Here is a 20,595-nt window from a genome sequence, read left to right as displayed (position 1 = left end):
CTGAAACAAACTTTTGTTGGTCAATAGATCCTACAAGGGGGGTGGACGCGGGCCTCTCGCTCTCCTCGCTCGGTTGGTCGCTCTGTCTGGACTGAGGCCCGGGCACGGGGACCTCCGGCTCTTCCCTTGTCCTCTCACCCCACCCATGAGCAGCCGCACCTGGCCAGAGCGTCTGGCGGCGGGCGGGCAGAGGATGGAGTTCGGGCCTGGAGGCTGTCTAATGCGGCAATGAAGCCCCCCGGTCGGCCAGTCCACAAGAATATTGTCAATATTAAACCAGTCCATGGTGCAAAAAAAGTGTGGGTACCCCTGGTGCTTATGCATTATTTCTACTTCCAGGTTGCGGGGTTTTACTTCCGGTCTTTTCTGCCCCAGCACGCATGCCTGTGACTAATCAATTTGGAGTCGATCTCGCCTTTCACTAAGGGCGAGGTAGTGGATCTTGGGCTTAAAAAGGTTGGTGACCACTATTCTAGGCAGTAGTGACTATAGGTTTGCAAGCTGCTGCCAAACTTTACCAAGCTACAGCAGTGCATCTCATAGAGAACACACTGTGATGGCAGAAGCAAATGTTTACAGTGACAAATGGGATACCAAGTAAGTGCCATAACTTGCCCTGCAGAATGACAAGCTCCACGCAAGTTGCTCTTTAACTATTAAATGTTAAAACAATAGTACAACTAAGTGAGAACAGAATAACTGTACTCTCAGAAATTTATTTTTAGGAATCTTTGCTTATATATTTCAGGAAAACTTACGTGATATAAATGTACATTGGTTCAAATGCCTCCCTTCCAGACGTTGGCTCAATGAACCCTGACCCTTTGCCCCGCAGATGAACTTTGGCTCCTGTTTCATTCTGAATATGCTGCAGAAATGATCCACCTGGGCCCTCCACTTTTTCTTTTGCATTGAAATTTGGAGGAGCATGCTCTAAACCTACAAAGATTTTGTCCTGAACAAAATGCATCTGTAAGGGGAAACAAAAAAGTATAGATTTCAACATAATAGTTAAAGTGAGCACAAAGTAAGCTGCTCCAATCTATCTCTTTATTCTTTATTGTGAACTACCAAGCTAAAGCATCAAAATATTATTCATACTTAACAAACTTTTTTCATTTTTTGTTGAGGGACCAGAAATATTCCAATGTAAAAATGCCCTCCAGTAGAGAAAACTAATTAAGGGTTACCCAGATGAATGTAATGGAAAAGGGTGTGTTTGAAATCACCTTTCTGTTAGCATTGCACTGGGACTTAATCAAGCACTTAAGTTTATCAGTTTAAATGTTATTGCAATAAATGTGTTCTGATAAAATATACTGTAGTGTCAGAGAAAAAACAGAATATAAAAACAATTCTTACATAAGAACCAAAAGGACTTGTCCCATCCAAATCCCAGCATATGACCAATATTTGATATCCCCACCTCTTTGCAGGCTACTTTTTAAAATATATTCAGTTTTTTATCCAGACATCCCTCACAAAGTCAGTGCTTATGATTCATCCCAATTTGTTCCGGCATTATTTTGGGAGTCAATTTCTCAATCCACTGAAATTGTGAATATATTCACATAGTACTGTTGAGTAGGGAGTTCCAGAATTTAGATCCAAGAAGAAGAAATATAAAAAGTGTTTTCCAAGTCTCGGTGGTGTGGTGGTATTCTTATTCATCTGTTCGCTTGCCTTTTATGCTAGAAATCACAGGTTTGGGATGTGCCAAGTACTCATGAATGCTTTGAATAATGGATGAAGTACCCATAAGCTGCTCTGTTGAGTGGTTTCAACTTCTTGCATTATGTCATGCCCTGTAGATGCTGGCTAGGCTTTGGCAGGTCATTTGTGTAGTATACCCAATCTCTAAACTGCTTACAATGCTCACGTCTCTGGACTGGTTTGGTTTTTAGACCACGGTAACACTGTGAATGTTGATGGGAGGGAGTGGAGGGGGAGGGAAACAGGGCCGATGGAGTGTGATAGTGCTGTCAGTGAATGTTTAAAGTAGGTGACTGATTCAGTTTGTCTAGGTCTTGCTGCATGCAGGCATGCCTCATCTATGGACAAATTGCAAAGTATTGAAAATTTTCATTGATTGCACAGCCCCACTCCTGATCTTACATCAGAAAGCCATTGAAAGGAAAGGACGCTTGGGCTCATTGGACACTGCCCTAGAAAACTGCTGCAGTGATGTCCTGTGGGTGGTGCGACTGACCGCTAACAACTGTAACCATCTTCCTTTGTACAAGGTCTGCTCCTAACCATGCAAGTGTTTTGCTCGATGCCTATCGCCTTTAGTTTGATCAGGGCTCGTTGATTCCAGACAAAGGCTGTCAAATAATCAAAGACATTTACTCTCACTTCACCACTCTCTGTGAGGAAGTCTGAAGCAGCATGATCTCGATGAAACCCAAAGTGAGCATCAGTGAGTAGGTTACAGGGAAGTCAGTTCCACTTGTCAATAACACCATATATCACTTTGACAAAGACGGTGTGTGGACTGGGTGGTATTTTTGAGGGTAAGGACACATCTGAACAACTTCCCACTTTGCTCAATTGATACCAGTATCATAACCAAAGTTAGTACTAACTGGAGTCAACATCGATGACTCCCTGAATCATTCCAATTGTCTCAGTGCTAATACTTTGCCATTCTTAGGTGCTTCATCCTGCCAGTGGGTCAGCACATCCAAGAACAATGATCTTAAAAGTATCATTATGAGAGTGAGACTTTATTAGGCTGCTATTTAAATGGCCTGAGAATCAGTTCTTGCAATTCAGTATTAAGTTTGCCAGGAGCTGGTTACATCTTTGTCAAACACAAACTGATGTTGCTATCACTGTCAGATGGTATCTGGTTTATTCCAATTTTTCAACTTGGTAGTTTGGTGGTAGACCATCTCACTGACAATGAAAAGGACCAAACATTTTTCTCAAGATCTGGAATTACATACAGGCCAGATCAGCCAAGAATGATAAATTTCTTCCACAAGTAGACATGAATGAACCATATGAGTTTTCATAACAATGCAATACTCCATTAGCAGTCGTGCCATTACCTTTTATTAGTTATTATCCGAATTTAGAGCCCACAATCACATAGTAAGATCTGAATTAATCCTAGATTATTGCTGCAAGTCTCTGGACTACAAGTTGCATCAGAACTACATGCTGTACTTTCAATCCTACTCTAAAGCCACAGAAGAAAGTGAAAAGTAACTTAGATTAACCAAGGTGGTCATTCAAAATGAAAAATGTGATTTAGAAATCGGATTAAAGTTCAAAAAAATTCTTGGGCTTTGATATAATTTAAATGCTGAATTCATCATATCAATTTAAAAATAGGATTTTTATACATTTTCACTGATGCAATCAATACTTAAAGGATAAATTCCAAGTACTATAAATAGTCGGCGTCCCAAGATTGGATGGAGTTCAAAGCAGAGTGGTACAGTAAATTCAAGTTGTGCTTTACTTTTATGACATGCAAGTGTGTCTTTGTGGTATATGACACCAGCTTCCATTAAGAAAAAGGAGAACATACACAATTTAACACCACATTCATAAATGTATACCATAAAATAACACTTTTCTCTTCCATTTCAATAAAAGAATTTGTTAACTAACAATACAATAGAAAACTAGCTTGAAAAATGTTTACAAGAATAAAGACATATGTAAATTTTGGACAAGATTAGTCATTTGTACTCTTGGCCTTTTATGTTAGTACAAAAATCCAATTCCAGGCTGGAAAGAATTTCAGCTCATGTGGTGTACAACAGCAGCTGATGCTTCTGTTTCCCAATTCCAGCAACACTGTTTCAATCTTAATTTAGGTTCTGTCTCTTAATTTGCACATTATTCCCTTGACCAGATCTTGCAAAACTTCAGACTCTTCCACATCCCAAAGACATGCTGTTAAGTTAATTTTCTATTTAAATTGCCCCAAGTACAGATTGGTGGCAGAATTGATGGAAAGTTTGATGGGCATATGAGAATGAATAAACTTCAGGAGATTAATTGGAACAGCAGGACAGATAGGACTGCTTTGAGAAGAGGCAAAGACTCAACAAACCCAGTGGTCTAATTACTGAATAGCAGATTGCCAGGGTTGATCAGACCCCAGCTTTTGTCCCACCTGCACTGGTCCACAGGTCAGATAGCCATCTGGAAGCTTGCTCAGCTGCCTCTGTGACACTTCTGATGGCTCTTCTTTTTGCAGTCCCCGTAATGCCAAGGAGAGAGTAGGTCCTGCAAAACGAGCAGCCAGCAAAATCTCTACACCCTACCTCGATAGCCTCTCATCATGCTCTCCACCCCTGAATCTGGCACTGCTCTACCAGCTCTGATATTTAGCTTCGTTAAGCTCTAATGTGTCCTCAATTCAGTCTTCCCAAGGCAGTGTCAATTCTACCATGACCATCTGCTTTGAGGTTTCTGATGATAATGCGTTAAAGTTAGGGAACTTTAAGAAATATAAACAATTAAAATCTCTCTTAGCTTTAAGTAAATCTAATTTATTAATTTTATAAAATATTGTCATGCTCACAATGAAATAAGTTGTTTCACTTTTGCGCTACAGTCGAGCATAAGTCTAGTGCTGTGGTTTTACTCTTCCACGCCTCTAATAACCACTATTGCAATATAGTTCTAAAACCCTATATATGCCCAACTCTATTAACAAGAAGAAGCCTCAACTTATTGTTAAAGTTTTTGGGAAGTGTGTTGGGCCATTTGCACACTTTTTAAATCTTCCCCCACATTTAGATAAATCTGATAAAATAATAAATAAACTGCTTCAAAATACAAAGCAAATATACACTCCAACCCTAACACCAATTTAAGCTAAATTATACATACCCCTGGCTGTAACTGAGGCAAAGTGCTAAATGGAGAGTTATGTGCAGTCATTGGACTGCTTCGTGCAGTAGAGGTGACTACTGGTGGAAGTGGTTGTTTAATGGCTTCTTTTGCTAGTGCTTCACCAATGATCTCTTTGATCCTGTTCACAGCCCCTGAGATAGAGAATAAAAGCTGAAATTTATGCACATTAATTTTGTGGAGAAGTACATCAAGTAACCACAAATGAAACAATTCTATGAATGTCTACAAAAGAATCTTTCCTCCAAATCCAAACAGATGCTATAAAACCTACTGCATTAATAGACAAATGATATGCTGGATTGATTTCATTATCACAGAAGTTGATCAGTAGATCTGCATTATTAAAAAGCCTGCATTAAGCTGTAACCAGGTAACAAATTCATTACAGCTTTATTTTATATTACAATAGGAACATGGTGCTCATCTTCAAAAACAGCAGTCTTTCTATTGTTTTTGAAATCCTTTAACATCTGAAAAATAAAATTTGTTAACTTTCCCTAGCAGAAATTTCTTGTGAGATGTCTATCATTGAACAGTAGCACAGCTGGTAGCACCACTGCCTTATAGCTCCAGTGACCTGGGTTCAATCCTGGCCTCCTGTGTGGAATTTTAAATGTTCTCTCTGTGACCATGTGAGGTTCCTGAGTGCTCTGATTTCTTCCCATACTTCAAAGCCATAGGGCTTGTACATTAATTGGTCACACAGGGGAGATGATGAGACTGTAGGGAGAATAAACATGGGAGAAGTGTAAATGGGTACCTGATGACTGGCACAGACTCATTGGGCCAAAAGACCAATTTCCATGCCAGCTGACGCCAACGTTGACTTCTGACAACAACGGTTTTTTTTTAAATGACAGCTCAGGTAACACATTTACTATGTTCATCATTTCAAGCAACTTAAGAGCTGAAAAGTGTCCCTACAGGTTGACCTACTGACTGATCCAGCCAAGGCAGATATAGTTCTCCTCTTGTTCACAATTAGCTAAGCTAATTCTGGGCTCAATAGAATTTTGTGTGGTGACAGTAACCCAAGGATTTTAATGAACATGGGGACAATATGAACCAAGGATGCTGCTCCTGAGCCAACGTACTGCAGTAAAAAGAATTAGGCTCAGGCCTATAGGTCCATATAACAATAATGAACATATGGAGTTATTGGCTCCATGGGAATAATAGTCCCACAATAAACTGATACCTTCACAAGAAAATTTAGAAATGCAACTATAAATGATAACCTAACTTAAGGTACATAAAACAAACCTGTTTGTTATACAAAAGGTTGTTACTTATGCTCTTTAGCTTTAACAATCACAACAGATTGTCCAGGTAATACAAAAATGTTTGAAGTTTAATCAGTGAAAATTAGACACTTAGCAATTTCAACAAGTCTTACTGTCCACACTCTTCTGCGTCTGTGCCTGTATGCAAAGGTAGAGGGGTCGATCCCTAAAGAAAGATAAATTATTGACTTATAGTGCTTTAACTTAAGTATTGCTAATGCATTACAACAGTTCCATATATAAATGAAACTTCATCCTTTTATAAAATATTATTCTAATTACCTGTTTGAATGAATTAGCTACAATTGCTGATAAGCTAGGCAAAGAAAACTTGTGCAAATGAAGAAAAAAATAGCATCCATAAGTTTTATGACCTCAAGACATCACAAAGTGTATTATCACTAACCAGATATTTTCAAACCACACTGTTGTAATGTAGGAAGCACAGGGAAGAGCCACTAAATATTCATCCTTTATTGCTCAAAGGACAAATATTTGCCAGGTCAATATTCTGGCCTTAGTAAAATTCACAAACATGTTTCAAAATAAAGCTCATGGGAAAATTCATCTACATTTATACAGCTCATTTCACAACTTGAGGGACATCATAAAAGTCAATTAAATTCTTCTGAATTTATGATGTAGGAAATGTAACAGCCAATGTGCCAAAGCAATAATCACAAAACGATCTGTTCTGTGGTGCTGGTTACAAATTAAATATTGAAAAGCCTTCATTGTTCTTCTTTGAAATTCTACGGGATACTTAAGGCCACCAAAGGAGGAAAGTCAACTTTTAGTTTAACTTTACTAGTATAATTCATGATACACTATAGTGTTTGAGCAGATTCTAAGCAAATCCCTAAAATAGAATTAGGAATACTACTAAATAATCAGCACTGACATCTCAGCCACACAACTGTAATTATTGAACACAAATATTACAACACACATATAGACTCTTGGGCCAAACATGATATCAAATTACACTAAATCTATCTGCTTGCACATGATCTATACCCTTCCTTTCCTTACATGTCTAAGTGCCTATATAATAGCCTCTTAAGTACCACTATCATGTCCACTTCCACCACCCCCCCCCCCAAGCAATGTGTCCCAGGCACATACAACTCAGTGTAAAAAATTCTTACCCCTCACATCTCCTTTAAATTTTCACCTTTTGCCTGAAAGCGAAAAAAGATAAGAATACTAACTCCCTACCCTATCTCTACCCCTCATCATTTTACAAACCTCTGCCAGGTCTCCACTCATACTCTGATGCTCTGAAAACAATCAAAGTTTGTCCACTCTCTCCTTATATTTAATCCCAGCAGCATACTAGTGAACCATCAATACTCTAATACTCTTTCCAAAACCTCCACATCTTTCCTATAATGTGGTAACCAAAATTGCACACAATATTCCATATGTGGTAAAACCAAAGTTGCAACATGACTTCCCAGCTTTTATATTCAGCATCCTGACCAAAGATGAAAGGCTATTCTCCTCCATTACCACTCTATCTAATTGTGTTGCCATTGTCAGGGAGGCAAAGGCTTTCACCTGAAGATCTCTCTGTACAACAATGCCCCCAAAAGATCTTGCCATTTGCTGTATACTTTGCTTCTACATTTGAACATAGAACAGTCCAGCATAATACAGGCTCTTTGGCCTTTTAATCTACTCCAACATCAATCTAATCCTTCCCTCCCATGTAGCCCTCCATTCTTCTTTCATCCACATGCCCATTCAAAAGTCTCTTAAATGTTCCTACTATATCTGCCTCTACCACGAGCCCTGGCAGGGAATTCCATGCATTCAGCACTCTCTGTAAAAAAATCTTACTCCTGACATTTCCCTACACTTTCTTCCAATCACTTTAAAAGTATGCCCTCTTGTATGACCTATTGCCACCCTGGGAAAAAGGTGCTAGCAATCCACTCCTTTGCCTTTTATCATCTAATACACCTTTATCAAGTCTCCTCTCATCCTCCTTCGCTCCAACAAGAAGAGGCCTAGCTTGCTCAACCTTCCCTCTTAAGACATGCTCTCTAACCCAGGAAGCATCCTAGTAAATTTCCTCTGCACCCTTTCTAAAGCTTCCACATCCTTTCTCTAATGAGGTGACCAGAACTGAACATAATACTCTGTATGATCTAATTGGAGCATTATAGAGTTGCAACATTACCTTGAGGCTCTTGAACTCAATTCCCCAATGAAGGCCAACACACCATACACCTTCTTAACCACCATATCAACTTATGCAGCAAGTTTGAGGGTTCTATCAACTTGGACTCCAAGATCCCTCTGTTCCTGCACACTGCTAAGAATCCTGCCATTAACCTTGTTCTCTGCCTTCAAGTTCAATCTTCCAAAGTGCATCACTTCACACTATTCCAGACTGAAATTCTCAGCCCAGCTCTGCATGTTGTCATTGTCTTGTTGAAACCTTCAACAACCTTCTACTCTATCCACAACACCTTCAAGTCATCTGAAAACTTACTAACCCACCCTTATACTTCCTTATCCAATTAATTTAAACATCACAAAGAGCAGGCATCCCAGAACAGATCCCCATCAGAAAGCCATGCTGACTATTCCAAATCAGACTATGCTTTTCCAGATGCTCGTGAATCCTGTCTCTAGGAATCCTCTTCCCTATAGTTTGCCCACCACTGACATAAGAATCATTGGTCTATTATTCCCAGAACTATCCCTATAACCTTTCTTGAACAAAGTAATAAAATTTGCTATCTTCCAATCTTCCGGTACTACTCCTGTGGTTGGTGAGGATGCAAACTGTACAGCAATCTTTTCCCTCACTTACCGTATGAACTTGGGGTATATCCTATACAGCCTCAGGGACTTAGCTGTCCTAATATTTTTCAAACGTTCCATTGCATCCTCTATCTCAATGTTGACATGCTCCAGTACATTAGCCTGTTCTACACTGACCTCACATTCATCAAGGTCCCTCTCACAGGTGAGTACTGAAGCAAAGTATTCATTAAGGACTCCCTTGACCCTCTCTTATTTCAGACACGTTTCTTTTTTTAAAAAAAATTCACTGATCAGTCCTCTAGCTATTGTCCTGTTCTTTACTTATCTGTAGAACGCTTTGGGGTTTTCCTTAATCCTTTCACCAAGGCCTCCTCAGATCCTCTTCTAGCTCTCCCAAGCCCCTTCTTAACATCCTACCTGGCTACCTGATAATTCTCAAAAGCCAAATCTGATTTTTGTTTCCAAAGTCTTAAGACTTCTTTCTTCCTCTTGATGAGATGTTCTACATCTCTTGTCAACTACAGTTCCTTCACCTTATCATCCTTTCCTTGCCTCAATGGGAGAAATCTAACCAGAACCACATGCAACCTCCACATTTCAGTTGCACCTTTCCCTGAAAACAAATGTTTCCAATTTATGCTCCCAAGTTCCTGCCTAATAATATCATAATTAACCCTCCCCCAATTAAATACTTTCCCATACTGTCTGCTCCTGTAGTTGTCCAAAACTATGCTAAAGGTCAGGGAGTTGTGGTCACCAACTCCGAAGTGCTCATCCACCAAGATATCCGTTACGGGACCAAGTTCATTGCCTTGTACTAGATCCAGTATGATCTCTCCTCTAGTTGCCTGTCGACATATTGTGTCAGGATTCCCTCCTGGATGCACCTAATACAGTCTGCTCCCTTTTAACCTCTTGCATGACAGACATGTCAACCAATATTAGGGAAACTGAAGTCATCCATGACAACAATCTGTATTTTTGCATCTTTCCAAAATCAGCCTACTAATCTGCTCCTAAATACCTCTGTTGCTTCCAAAGTCCAGATTTGTCCAAATTAACCTCTGCCAATCCACAGTTCATAAAATTGATCTAAATTCTGCTTGACGACCCTGCTCAACATCGACAACTCTGCCATCTTTGAAGTTCATTGCAATCTTACTAACCAGCTCACTCCCATTTTCACTGAAATCTATCACAAACACACATATATATTTACACAAAGTGCTGGTGGAACACAGCAGGCCAGGCAGCATCTATAAGGAGAAGCACTGTCAACATTTCGGGCCAAGACCCTTCGTCCTGACAAAGGGTCTCGGCCCGAAACGTCGACAGTGCTTCTCATCATTGATGCTGCCTGGCCTGCTGTGTTCCACCAGCATTTTGTGTGTGTTGTTTGAACTTCCAGCATCTACAGATTTCCTCATGTTTGCATATATATTTAGAAGTCCATAAACAACTGATGTCACAAAACATTCATACCCTCTTATCACAAACTCCAACCAGATTAACACCCATCCACCACTACCCTCCATTTTCTAAGGGCAAGCCAATTCTGAATCCAAACTACAAAGTTAGTGCTCATCCAATGCATCTTAATCTTAAAGGTCAGCCTGTCATGAGGGACCTTGTCAAATGACATATTTTTAAATCCCATGTAAATAACATTCACTTCCATCTTAAATCACTTCTGTAATCCCATCAAAAAATTCAACTGAGTATGCTAGGCATGCCCTGCTTAGCGCAAAGACACGAGGTCTATTGCTAGTAAGTCCATACTTTTCCATATGTGCATAAATTCCACCAATACAAATCCTCACCCATTGCTTCCCTACCACTACTGAGAGGTTCATCAGCCTAGTTTCCTAAATTCCTATTGCTTCTCTTAATCACAGGACAAACACTGGCTACTCTCTTGCACCAAAGATCCTCATTTGTGGCTGGACATGATACAAAAAAAATTTGAAAAAGCACCCAGTGCTAACAAAAAATTTTTAAGGCATGAACAATCTCTTTTATTGCCTTTCTCAACAACCTTGGGTAGATCTCATTAAGCCCTGGGTACTTAATGTTCTTCAACAGACGCAGCAGCACTACCTGCTTGATCCTAATTTGTCCTAGATTATTAGCATATCTCTCCCCGCCACGTCCTTCTGCTTGGTAAGTATTGACTCCAACTACTCATTCATTACTTCTCCGGATACAAATTCCCTCCTTTATCCTTCAATGGTCCTACTCTCTCCCTAGCTATCTTATTGTTTTAATGCATAGTAAATTTCCTTTCCTTAACTCTACTTGCCAAGGACATTTCACAGCCCTTTTTCAGACCGCTAACAAGTCCTTTCCTAAGTTCTTTCCTTCTTTCCTTATACTTCAGAAGGACTCTGTATGATTTCAGCTTCTTTATGAAAATGTTATCAAGTTTTCTTCATATACAAAGTATACATTTGGATCACACCATTTCTTTATGCATTGCAGTAAAAAGCTCATATAAAATCCATATTTAATCTTTATATCGATGTTCATTAAAATTTTCTTTCACATTATTATAAAAATGCAGGCCCAAATACACAAATACAAAACTTCAAAAGGATTACAGGTGACCTTCACATTATAGCCATTCAGTTAATAGATATTTGCCTTTACAGGATAAACAAGGCACTACCCAAAATTTGAGATGTGGAAAAAAAATTTCTCTCACAGTGTTTATGTAAGATATTAAATTTACAAAAATAAAATTATTTTTTATTAAACTCGCTTTTCTTGATGCATGTGCAGATCACATAGCTTCACTCTACTGAAATTTGCTAAACAGACCATTTCTACAAATGTAACCATCCTTCTCCCCCCCCCACCCATTACACTTATACATATTAGGCAGAGGGTATCCATATAAGGAATATATCATAACCACGTGAAACTCTTATATAGAGGAGAATTATCTCAGGAGCTACACAAGACAATTAGCTAAGAACATATTTTTTCTGTGCATTTCAACAATATTATTGTTGATCTGTTATTAGCCTTAATTTCACTCTCCTACATCATATGCTACCCTTATAGAATCAAAAATGTGTCATCTTCAGTACTGAATATATTCAATAATTCAGACTCATTTTTTGCACATGAAAGAATTTGAAAGATTCACAAACACTCAGAAATTCCTCATCTCCTCCCTAAATTAGTGAGGCGATATCCTGAAACTACGTCAAGTTCTAGGTTTCCTTATATAGGGAAGCAGCTTCCCGCCATCTGTCACGTCAAATCCTCTCTCGTTACAATTTTTTAAACTGCAGTTGCACAGGTCCAACGATCAATTTTTCCTCCCAAGTCAAACTTTTCAACCCAGGAAGCAACCTAGTGAAACATCCTAAACTAAGACGTACATTCCTTCTTAAATGAGATGACTAATTGTAGGTGGAACAAGATCTCCTTTATATTCATTCCTTCTACAATATAAATTAACATGTAATTTGCCTTCATAACTACTTCCTGTACATACATGCCAATTTCTGTCTTTTCATGTAGGAGGAAACAACATCTATTCATATTGCAGCATTCTAAGTATCTCTCCAGTTAAATAATATTCTGTTTTCCTATCCCTCAAAGTTCATGACCTCACGTTCTTCCAAATCATAGAATATCTGACAAATTTTTGTCCACTTGCAAATAAATATTCTTGCAGCAAGGTAAACGCTGATTTAGAACTACTGCATGTATACAGTGCTTATAAAAGTATTTACTCCCCTTGGAAGTTTTCGTCTTTTATTGTTTTACAACACTGAATCACAGTGGATTTAATCTGGCTTTTTTGACACTGATCAACAGAAAAACTCTATCAAAATGAAAACACATCCCTACAAAGTGATCTAAGTATTCACTCCCTTAAATATGATACACAAAATCATCACTGGTGCAGCCAATTAATTTAGAAGTCACATAATTAACTGGAGATCTGTGTGCAGTCAAGTTGTTTCAATTGACTATAGTAAAAATACACCTGTATCTGGAAGGTCCATCTGCTGGTGAGACAATATCCTTGCTAAAACGGCACAATGAAGACAAAAGAACACTCCAAGCACCTCCGTAAAAAGGTTATTGAAAAGCACAAGTCAGGAGATAGATGCAAGGAAATTTCCAAGTCAATGAATATCCTTTGGAGTACAAACAAGAGAAAATCTGCAGATTCTGGAATCCGGAGCAACACACACAAAATGCTGGAGGAACTCAACAGGCCAGGCAGCAGCTATGGGAAAATGTATTGTTGATGTTTCGGGCTGAAACCCTTTGGCAGGACAAAAGAAAAAAAAGCTGAGTAGATTTTTGAAAGGTGGAGGGAGGGATGAGAGAAACGCCAGGTAAAAGGTGAAACTTGGAGGGGGCAGGATGAAGCAAAGAGCTAGGAAGCTGATTGGTGAAATAGACCATAGGCCATGGAAGAAAAAAAAGGGGAGGGGGAGAAGCACCTGATGGGGTGTGATGGGCAGGCAAGAAGATAACATGAGAGAGGGACAAGCAGACGGGAAATGATGAAGGGGGCGAAGGGGGAGCAGCATTAATGGAAGTTTAAGAAACCAATGTTTATGCCATCAGGTTGAAGGCTACCCAAGTGTAATATAAGGGGTTGTTCCTCCCACCTAAGTGTGGCCTTATCCCGACAGTGGAGGAAGCCATGGATGAACATATTGGAATGGGTTTGGGAAGTGGAACTAAAATGGGTGGCCACTGGAAGATCCTGTTTTGGAGCGTAAATGCTCAGTGATGGTCTCCCAATCTACGTCAGGTCTCACTGATATAAAAGAGACCACACCAAGAGCACCAAACACAGTATATGACCCCAACAGACTCACAGGTAAAATGTCGCCTCACCTGGAAGGGCTGTTTGGCACCCTGAATGAATCCATTGGAGTACAGTTAAACCAATCATCAAGAAATGGAAAGAAAATGGGACAGCTGTAAAGCGGCCTAGAACAGCCCATCCTCAAACACTGTGTGACCTTGCAAGAAATGGACTAGTGAGGGAGGCCCAGGAGACCTATAACAATTCCAGAGGAGTTACAAGCTTCAGTGATTGCGATGACAGAGACTGCACATTCAACTGTTGCCTGGGTGCTTCACCAGTTGCAACTTTATGGGAGAGTGGCCGAGAGAAGGCCACTGTTGAAAAAAAGCTCACATGAAATCTCGGCTAAAGTTGGCCAGAAGGCACGTGGGAAACTCTGAAGTCAGCTCTGAAGAAGGTTCTATGGTCCGATGAAACCAAAATTGAGCTTTTTGGCCATCAGACTAAACACTATGCTTGGTATAGGACAAACACTGCACATCATCAAAAGCCACCATCTCTATTGTGAAGCATGGTGGTGGCTGCATCATGCTGTGGGGATGCTTCACTACAACAGGCCCTAGAAGTCTTGTGAAGGTAGAGGGTAAAATGAATGCAGCAAAATACAGGGAAATCTAATGCAGTCTTCAAAAGAATTGCGACTTGGGAGAATATTTGCTTTCTGCAAGACAATGACTCCACTCATAAAGCCAAGCTAGACAGGAATAGCTGAAAAACAATAAAGTTAACGTCCTGAAGTAGCCAAGTCAGAGTCCAGACCTCAATGCAATTGAGAATTTGTGGTTGGACTTGAAAAGGGCTGTTCACTCACGATCCCCATGCAATCTGACAGAGCTTGAGCAGTTTTGTCAAGAAGAATGGGAGAAAATTGCAGTGCCTAGATCGGGGGTCAGCAACCCGCGGCTCCGGAGCCACATGCGGCTCTTTTACCTCTGTGCTGCGGCTCCCTGTTGCTTTGGGAAATAATTGGTCTTTTGCAGCATCCGCGCCCATGGGGGCCAGGTTGAGGGAGGCTTAAAAGCAAGGCTGTTTAGTTCGAATAAAGTTATTCGACTGCAGTTTACTGACTGCGTGAGCACACCGCTACAACGTGTTTTTATCGCTATTAATATACGTCACCACTGCCAATACCTGACACCCGTCAGTGCGCGATTTCTTTAATTTTTCGATCCAAGGTAGGCCAACTATGGAGAATTCTAAAAAAAGAAAAGTGACTGAAGAAAACAGAACGTTTAATGATACGTGGACAGATTCATTTGCTTTCACTGTTGACGAGACTGGTTTACCGGTATGCTTAATATGCAATGAGAAACTAGCAAACAACAAAAAGTCAAATGTTGCAAGGCATTTCTAGAATAAACACGCAGCCTTTGCTCAAAAATATCCGAATGGAGATGAGAGAAAAAAAGCAGTTTCGGAACTGATGCGGAAGGTTGATCTGAGCAAAAATCATTTCAAGCAATGGATGAAGTCCGGAAAACCAACGACATACGCCAGTTATATTGCCGCTCAGGAAATAGTCAGGCATGGGAAGCAGTTTACAGATGGTGAATATATAAAAGAATCTTTCATTAAGATTTCAGAACATCTATTCACGGACTTTAAAAACAAGAGTGAAATTGTGCAGAAAATCAGGGATATGCCCCTCTCTGCAAAGACTGTCAAAGACAGAACCATAAAAATGGCAGAAGACATCACAAGTCAGCAAATTAAAGACATCAATTCAGCTGTGGCCTACTCGATTGCCTGTGACGAGTCTAAAGACAAAGATGATATTGAACAAATAGCGTTGTTCTGCCGGTATGTAAACTCTGCCGGGCCAAAGGAAGAACTGATTGAGTTGATACCTCTAAAAGACCAAACACGGGGGGAGGACATCTGTGAGGCTGTCTTGAATTGTTTAAGAGCCAAAGGAATAAAGACTACCCACCGGGTGTCAGTAGCTACTGATGGGGCACCGAATATGACGGGAACGCACAAGGGAATTGTGGCTTTACTGCAGAAGTCGCTGGACAGAAAGCTGCTGATTTTTCACTGCATCTTGCACCAAGAGGCACTGTGCGTTCAAACATTTCCTCCGGAATGCACAGAAGTAAAGAATGTTGTCATTCAGATTGTCAATAAAATAATGGCAAAAAGTTTAAATCACCGTCAATTCCGTTTGTTACTGGACGAGCTGGAAAGCCCATATTCTGATCTCCTGCTGCACAACAAAGTCCGGTGGCTGTCCAGAGGGGAGGTGCTTAAACGCTTTGTCGCGTGTCTGGAAGAAGTGAAAACTTTCCTGGGCAGCAAAGGGCTGGAAAAGCTACACTTCATGGTAGACATGACAGCGCACCTGAACACGCTGAACACAGCTCTTCAGGGGAAAGGACATACAGCCCTACACATGTTGGAGGATGTTTTGGCATTCGAGCGCAAGTTGACAGTGCTTGCCAGAGATTGACAGAAAGGCACTTTGTCTCACTTCCCCAATTTGAGAGAGTTCAAACAAGGTCACGACATGATAAATTCGGAGTATTTACATTCTGCAATCATCGCAATCCAAACATCGTTTGGGAAACGCTTCTGTGAGTTCAGAGAGGAAAAAACCACATTATCCTTCCCGGTCACTCCCCTAAGCATCGATTCATCTCTACTGAATACGACTGCATTGGCAGGTGTGAGTAAACCTGATCTTGAGATGGAACTGGCCAAAATAGCCGACAAAGACATATGGGTGTCTAAGTTTAGACGCTTGACAGCAGACCTTGAAGATGTTGCCCGTCAGAAGGCCGTTCTTGCTCAGAATCACAAATGGAGTGATATTGAAAACCTCCCAAAACCGGACACACTTGTGTTCGAAACATGGAATGCTATCCCCGACATTTATGTAAACATTAAAAAGTATGCGCTTGGAGTCCTGTCAATCTTTGGATCCACATATGTATATGAGCAGGTGTTCTCCAACACGAACTTTATTAAAAACAAACATCGTGCACGCCTCACAGATGACAGCTTGCGATCCTGTGTAAAGATGAAGGTGACGTCATACAGCCCTGATGTGCAGATGCTGTGCGCTGAGGTCCAGGAGCAGAAATCCCATTAACCAAGTATGATACATATTTTAGCCTATTATTTTAGGAATATTCATATTTTTTCATTGTTCAGTGAAATAGTCCTTTTATTTTTCAGGTTGACAGCTGGCTGACGTTATTTTTGGTTTGCTGCTGGCGGAAAATTTAAGTTCAGCGTTTTTCATAAATACAAGAAGAACTCAAATAGACATTGAGTATTTTACTTAAAAGTAACCTGCAACCCAACGTCTTTTTTTCGGAGTTCAAAATGTTTTTGTTGCATGCAGAAATGTAATTTCATTTTCTCTGCAGGAGTTCATCAATTTCATAATTGCAACACATTATAGTTTGTTTATACATAGCATAAAGGCAAAAAAAACATTGTATGCAGTGTTATTTCATTTTAAATGTCAAACGGGTTTTGCGGCTCCCAGTGTTTTCTTTTCTGTGGGAAACGGGTCCAAGTGGCTTTTTCAGTGGTAAAGGTTGCTGACCCCTGGTCTAGATGTACAAAGCTGATATAGACATATCCACACAAACTCATGGCTGTAATTACTGCCAAACATGCATCTACTAAATACTGATGTGAAGGCGGTGAATAATTATACAATTGATTATTTTGTGTTTAATAATTGTAATAAATTTAGGCCATTTGTAGAAATTTCTTTTCACTTTGACATGAAAGAATCTTTTCTGTTGATCAGTATCAAAAAAGCCTCATTAAATTCACTGTGATTCAAAAGTTCCAGAGGCCGGTGGTGGGGTGGGGGCGGTGGTTGGATGCTTTTTGTAGGCACCATATTTGTGAAAGTCATTGAAAAAGTTATCTTCATACAAGAGGTAATAAATATGTCTAACTAGTCATAGAAAAGTTGAGGAAAAGATGCCAAATCTGTTTAAGAAACTGAACACTGTATGCAAGGATAATATAATTTTCTAGTCAAAACGCCTAAACAAAGGATACTGGGCTAGCTACAGTTGCCCACGAAGAGTTTAGGAAATTTTCATGTGTTTAATTGACAAATTTGACAAAATTGACATTTTCTTAATGAATAAAAATCTTTAATTTTACAGTAATATAAGTTTTTTAAGACATTTTTTCTGCTTTCAAATTCCAATTGTTTAAAAAATAAACATTTCCTCTCATTCAAAGTAATGGATATTAATACTAATGCATGATCCATAGTAAACTGTTTTAAACAATACCAATTTAGAGCAAATTACACAGGGCTCAATTGATACTCATCAGGAAACTTAGCCATCTAATCAAAAGCTTTATCGCATTACATTCAATGTTCCAACCATCATATTCCTGGATTTCAATGCCGAGACTTTTGGCACAGATAGTATTGGGACAATGATAGTGCTGGTTTGGTCATTAACTAAGAGTTCAAAATATTAAAGGCTGCAACAGTATGACTTGGAAGTCTATCAATGAATTCCTGAATAGCAACGGATTAATATTTCAAGTACTTTATAACTAGTATTTTAACTGTATTTTTATTGTAATGCAATGAACATTTTACTAACAGTGTTAGGAGCAGAAAAATACTGGAGCAATAAAAATGAAATAAACCTTCAGAAATTACACATATAATAATAGCACTCTGGAGAAAATAAACCACACGTATTAACCTCTCAATTTCAGGTGCTGAATGAGCTACAAACAGATTTTCAGAATTTCCTTTATTATTTCCAACAATTGAACGGTATGTCTAAAACTTGCAGACATATTTATAACAACATTATGTTAGAATTCCTTTTCTCCTGTGATAACCTTTACCCACTGCTAGAAATTGGAAAACACAAAATATGTAACTTCCAACTTCTTTTAAACACATTTCTTTAAAAGGGAGCATTTTTGTTTTAGAATATTTGATAGTGAATAACTTCATTACATTGTTACATTCTAATTACTTTACAGCATTCTCTTCATCATAACAAAGATGAGATGCTTTGTTCTGAAGTACCAGGATCACACACTTTTTAAATGAAATACAAAATCTAGAACAATCCTTACCCTTGTAGTGCCATTTGTTTCTCATCTGCACCCATGAATCGCCCTCTGGTAGAAACAGCAGCACCACTAATTTTATTTATCTGAAGAGCAACATGAATATGAGAGTGAGAATTGAACAGTATCAATAGTTTAGTTAATGAAATTCACTTTAAGAGTCTAAACTAGTGGTGTATATCAACTGGCTCAAGTCATATTTGCCCCAATGTGAAAAGTATCGATGGATGTTAGGCAATGGTCAGTTCTGCAACTGCTTCTTTTTGGGATACATACTGATGAAATAGATCTGGATTTGAAGAGAAAAATGTCAAAACTTGGAAGATGGGAGTACAGATTACAAGTTGGTTCAGGTAAGACAACAGAATGGCTGACAAATGGCAGATGACATTTAATACAGTTTGACAGATTTTGGCAGAAATAAAGAATCAAAGTAAAAAGACAGTATTTAAAAGGGTAGGGAGGAACAGAAAGACATAGGTATCTGTGCCTAAACTTTGAATACAGCAGGACCTGTGACAGAGTAAGAAAAAAAATGGATTCTGGGTTTCATAAATGTAGCACAGGATACAAAAGCATGTGGGTATTTAAATATTTAGAAAACAAGTAAGGCAACAGGAATACTGCACCCAATTCTGGTCACAAAAATATACAGAATATTCAGTTATATAAAAAAACATTCAGTTCTGCTAAAAAACCTGTTTTCATAATGCTAATTGGATATCATCTGTTGAAGAATTTGCAAACTTTTAAATGTTTCTTATATTGCAGGGGTGCTGAAGTGGTGATAACACCGTTTTAATTGTGAATTAAAGAGGCAGTTAAAAGTTACTTTAGAAATGGACACGCAGAAAAAACGCCTTGGGGAATGAAGCTTTACATGTAACCTCCCTATGTAAATTAAACACCAATGTCTCTCAAGAACACAGGCTGCTGGTTCTTGTAGTATTTTGGGTTATTCCATCTTCATCTGCTTTATTGGTGAATTTTCTTCATTATAAGTTCAGAACCAGAAATTTTCAATGATGACTGTATTTGGGTATGGGCTGATTACTGGGAAGAATTGCCAGGCAATAACCATCTTCAACAATAGTCTGACCACTTAATGATTATTATCTCTCTTAATCCCATTCTTCTGTCTTCTCCCCATAACCTTTGACAATCTCACCTAAAACCCATTAACCTCCACTTTGAATATACTCAATTGTGATCTCCACAGCTGTCTGTGCTAATGAATTCCACAAGTTACCCATGCTCTGGCTAAAGAAATTATTTCTCATCTCTGTTCTAAAGGGACTCCCCTCTATTCTGACGCTCTACCCTCTGTTCCTAGACTCCCCCACTAAAGGAAACATCCTAATTCCATTCTATTTACACCTTCCAATATTCAATAGCTTTCCATGAGGTCCACCCCCCCCACACTCTTCTAGACTCCAGTGAGTACAGGACCAGAGCCATCAAATGCTCCTCATACAGTATGTTAACCCTTTCATTCCTGGAATCATTCTCATGAACCTCCTCTGGACCCTCAATGCCAGCAAATCTTTCCTTAGAAAAGAGGCCCAGAACTGCTCACAATACTCCAAGTGCACTCTGACCAATGTCTTATAAAGCATTAGCATTATATCCTTGATTTTATATTCTAATCCTCTTGAAATGAATGCTAACATTGCATTTGTCTTCCTTACCTCCGAATCAACTTTAAAGTTATTCTTTAGGGAATCCTGCACAAGGACTCCAAAG

At 39.2% G+C, this 20,595-nt stretch overlaps 1 protein-coding gene across 2 annotated transcripts in view; it reads right to left on the bottom strand.

The window, feature by feature from the left end:
- Positions 1–20,595, bottom strand: part of LOC132396699 (KH homology domain-containing protein 4-like) — a 60,005-nt gene that overhangs the window by 21,839 nt on the left and 17,571 nt on the right. For both annotated transcript variants that reach the window (XM_059974499.1, XM_059974500.1), the window contains 4 exons: positions 18,859–18,938; positions 6,275–6,327; positions 4,855–5,009; positions 759–970 (listed from right to left, as the gene is read on the bottom strand). In XM_059974499.1, coding sequence (XP_059830482.1) covers positions 759–970; positions 4,855–5,009; positions 6,275–6,327; positions 18,859–18,938 — 500 coding nt within the window. The remainder of the gene's footprint in view (positions 1–758; positions 971–4,854; positions 5,010–6,274; positions 6,328–18,858; positions 18,939–20,595) is intronic.

The sequence above is a fragment of the Hypanus sabinus genome, chromosome 7 (genome assembly GCF_030144855.1).
Source record: "Hypanus sabinus isolate sHypSab1 chromosome 7, sHypSab1.hap1, whole genome shotgun sequence".
Classification (NCBI taxonomy): domain Eukaryota; kingdom Metazoa; phylum Chordata; class Chondrichthyes; order Myliobatiformes; family Dasyatidae; genus Hypanus; species Hypanus sabinus.
The sequence above is the reverse complement of the archived record's forward strand: the minus strand, read 5'-3'. Positions and strand labels throughout refer to the sequence as shown.